General features: G+C 29.2%; 1 protein-coding gene across 3 annotated transcripts in view; it reads right to left on the reverse strand.

Moving 5' to 3' along the window:
- Positions 1-402: 402 nt before the first annotated feature.
- Positions 403-4282, reverse strand: part of LOC108743841 (tetraspanin-31) — an 8309-nt gene continuing 4429 nt past the window's right edge. For 2 of the 3 annotated variants that reach the window (XM_018479455.1, XM_018479440.2), the window contains one exon: positions 403-1790. In XM_018479455.1, coding sequence (XP_018334957.1) covers positions 1689-1790 — 102 coding nt within the window. In that variant the 3' untranslated portion in view covers positions 403-1688. Of the gene's footprint in view, positions 1791-2250; positions 2351-4282 lie in introns of all 3 variants that reach the window. The other variant, XM_018479446.1, reaches the window with a different exon arrangement.

Raw genomic sequence — 4282 nt, forward strand, 5'->3', positions numbered from 1 at the left:
AATTCCTTTAAATTTTAATCATTGATTACTATACATCTATTAAAAACCCATAATGGCCGACATCAGCGACAATGCGACAACAATTGAAAAAGAATGATGGCCGACAACTGCAACAATTAGAAAAGAATGATGGCCGACACTACGTCATAGTGGAGCAATAAAAATGGCTGGGGACGGGGGAAGAACTAACATCCTTAAATATCAATCTATGCACAAAATAGGATTTTATTAATAGATTTTCGTTATTTATTATAAAAACTGAATAATGCTTATATTACTTGAAATGTACCATAATACAGACAGTAATAAAACAAACATCATTTGCTATATTTACTGTCACGTAGGTAAAATTTAGGAATCTTAGGAAAAAAATTAATCGAATATCTGCCAAAAAAAACGACGTTATCAGTCAGACACTTTATTATTATTTACAAGCTACATACGTATTTATTTAGCCTCATTTCTACATATACGCTACTAATTTACGATATTATCAACAAAAAATTTGCACAATATATTAATTCTTATCAGTTGTATGGATTACATTTTGCACATAAACAAAAACAATTTCAAATACACACCACAAAGTCAGGAAGATTTTCTTGAGCAATAAGAATGAGATCTACAAAACTATGTAATTATTTGTCCAGACGATCAAAAATCAACTTTTTATAATTTCTGTTAACATACTCATGTCTTTTTTATTACTGAACACAAATAGGTAGACAATGTTCACATTGATATAATTAATTGAATTATAATATTATGGAAGGTATTACAACTGAAGATCTCATTGACCAATGTAAGAAATCAAAATTATTGAAAAGTCCTGAAAACTTTCAAATATTAAATGCCTGAAGCTAAAAAATAATCCCTTAAAATTGAGACTAATATTGAGCCGATGCTATTAAACTTTGTTACATTGGCCAAAGTTAGTAACAAGAAGAGAAGATAATTTATTTTACATGCATTAGACAAAATTAACAAATGCAATAGAGTAAAATAGAAACAGCTATACGTACATTTGCATTTATTGAATAAATCGACTAATATATTTTCTATTAGGAGATACGAATTTCTTACTTTCACCTATTTTCATTTACTGATGGTATAAAAAATAAATAACAGCACCGGTTTACATATTATAAAGAGCATATGAATTAGAATCCATTAAAAACGGAAAAACAAAAAATTTATGTGTACTACATAATATATTTTACTTTTGTAGTAATTTAATTACATTTAAATGAATTCTTTAGTATATAGGATTTTGCTAATTATATTATTTGTCTTTCCTCACAGAAAAATGTAGAATTTACGCAAAATTATAAGCACTTACTTTAGTGCTTAACAAAATATACAAAAATACATTTCAATCAAGTTTCTCTGAACAGTTACTACTTAATTGTTCTACATACACATATAAATATATTTGAAGATAGGGTAATTTTACTACTATCACACAAATCACAATATTCTCGTATAATTTATGTGTATATGAGTTTTTAGCACCTATATACACGACTACAGGCTACGATTATGTATATATTTATTTTATCAGACAAAAAACATAATATAAAGAGCAGTCCTAAGATAATAAATTAGTTAATTAATTGTATATAAGATAAAATAGTAGTGTTTATCACTGCGTTGTTCTTTGGTCAAAGAGGGTCATGAAAGCGACTAGACTAATACGTGAAATTATGGCTTGGAAAGACAGCTCTTGCTAACTTCTCTTTCTTTGGATCTGTTAAATTACGGTAATGCCTTGTGAGAATCAGGCCTACAATCTAATCAAGGAAGAAAAAAACAAAAAAAAATATATAGTGCAATTAAAAACAGAAAAAAATAGTAATGTTATTCTTATACTGTTTGGGGCCCAGACGTCACTTAAGACTTGTGATAATATCTCTAAAAGCTAATTGTAATCTTTTTCGTTTGCTAATTGCTTTATTTCTTATCTTTAGGGTTATTCAGTACCAAAAAAGAAACCGTTAGTCTTTGATTCAATATTTTGATCCATGTCAATTTATTAGTTTTCATGTTTTTTCACTTTTCAGATTTAATTAGCATTAATTTGTTTTATCGCTTATTAATTAAAACATAAAACAGAACCGTTACAGTGGGAGCCCCAATCAGCATAATTATCAGGCCAAAGCCTTTGCAACCATTAAGATTTACAGTAATTAATAATTATCTCGTTATTAAATAGACTGTACGTTACTAGAGTGAAATGAATGTTAGACCCACCACAAGTTTATTAGATGAGAAGAAACTAGAGGAAAGCACTCGGATTGGCTCTAGGATCTTTCTGGTTACGATAGCGAACCGTTAACCAAACACCCAAAAACTGTAACATGCACAAACAAGACTATTAAATCGCAAACTGACCATAGCATACAAAAATACAACATACCAGACATAATATTACCATTTTGAGTAAAAAATTATCTATATAGTAAATATATACAACAGATAAATGTNGTTAAAGGTGTATGTTTGGAGTACGGCGCTGTACGGGTGCGAAACATGGATAGTGGGCGCGGCGGAAAAGAAAGGGTTAGAAGCGTTCGAAATGGGTTGTTATAGGCGGATGCTGAGAATCACGTGTGTAGAAAAGGTTAGAAATGAAAAGGTATTGGAAAGAATAGGAGAACAGAGGACTCTATGGAAGTCAATAAAAAATAGACGAGATAGGTTGGTAGGACACCTTCCCAGGCATGAAGGTCTAGTCAGAGACATATTAGAGGCAGAAACAGGAGTTAGGAGGGGTAGAGGTAGCCCTAGATTAGATTACTCTTCGCAAATAGTTAAGGATGTGGGCTGTTCTAGTTTTAGGGAAATGCGAAGTTAGCTCAGGATAGGAAAGAGTGGAGGTACGTGTCCAACCAGTCTTAGGACTGACGACCTTATGATGATGATGAAGTTGGAGTTCATCGTCATGTATCAGGATGTCTTCTCAAGTTCCTGACAAAGAAATCATGCGAATATTATTTTATTTTACTTTCCTTTACGGTTTATAAATTCTGAATGTGTTTCATGAACATCACCGCAAATAAATAAAGTCCTTTCTAAATTTTGTTGCTCCTGATGATGATACAGTAAGATGAAATCTTTACGTTAAATATTTTTAATAAAATTGTATTTAAATAAAACTGTCATAGAATTTGTTTCAATATTTTAGTGTTTACTACCGCATATTGTTTACAATAATAATAATACGTATTATGTAAGTTTATTTTCAATATAGACTAAAATTTGCTTATGTTTAATTCATTAAATTAATGGCGGCCTTCGTTTTATGCTTCAATTGAAATATTCCGGAAACTCCAAGAGAAAGACGCTTTTTATACGCAAGTCTGATTCAATGTTCAGAATTCATTCATAACTCCGTACAGTTAAAGACAATGAAATAGTTCTGACAAAGGACAGTATCACAAATTAGTCTAGACCTTTTTGCAATTGAAAGTGTTGATTTTGTAAGAAAGGAAATGGAATTTTAATTAAAATGATTACTTTGGAAAATTGATATTCCAGTATTATTAATTCGAATTAAATGCTAAAAATAAACAACGCTTTTTATTATCATAAACAAATTTACATTCACATTACGATAAAAATTTTCCAACACGTATTTTGTTTTATTTTTCTGGTCTTGTCACATATCTGAAGTGAGTTAATTATTAAGAACTTAAAATAGCTTTTCAATTTATCTCAAAAGCATTTCTAGAAATATACACGTTCTCATTGTACATTTAAAATAATTGAAAATTCTCTAAAACTTTACAGAAACATTACATAACAACTAGAGGGAAGGTTTTAAGTTTTATAGTTTTTGAGCTTTGTTTGTTACATAATTTGGATCAAATTTCTAGAGATTCATATTATTCCAATGTCAAAAGAATCAATTAATTACTACAAGTAAAAGTATTAATAAAATAAAAGAACCAGGCATAATTCGAAAACCACAATTGTTTGAAACAATCACTTTTGAAAGTAAAAAGTTTTTGATTTAATAACAAGGAATTGATATAATAATCCACTGTTTTAATTAACAAAAGCCGTTTAAATGATGGATCATTTCAAAAACTGCTTCTTATCATTTATTGTTATCATGTAGACTAATGTAAAATTTCAAATTATTTTTACTTTATCTACTATTTAAACATTTATCCCAAAAAGTTTATTTGGTTTAAAGAGTTACTGGCTATATTTCTTTTTCTGGATATGGAAGTCGAAGAGATTGAAGGAAGACAATGTTTCCGAAAAAAGAAAAAGAAAT

The sequence above is a fragment of the Agrilus planipennis genome, unplaced genomic scaffold, assembly GCF_000699045.2.
Source record: "Agrilus planipennis isolate EAB-ADULT unplaced genomic scaffold, Apla_2.0 scaffold19, whole genome shotgun sequence".
Lineage (NCBI taxonomy): Eukaryota > Metazoa > Arthropoda > Insecta > Coleoptera > Buprestidae > Agrilus > Agrilus planipennis.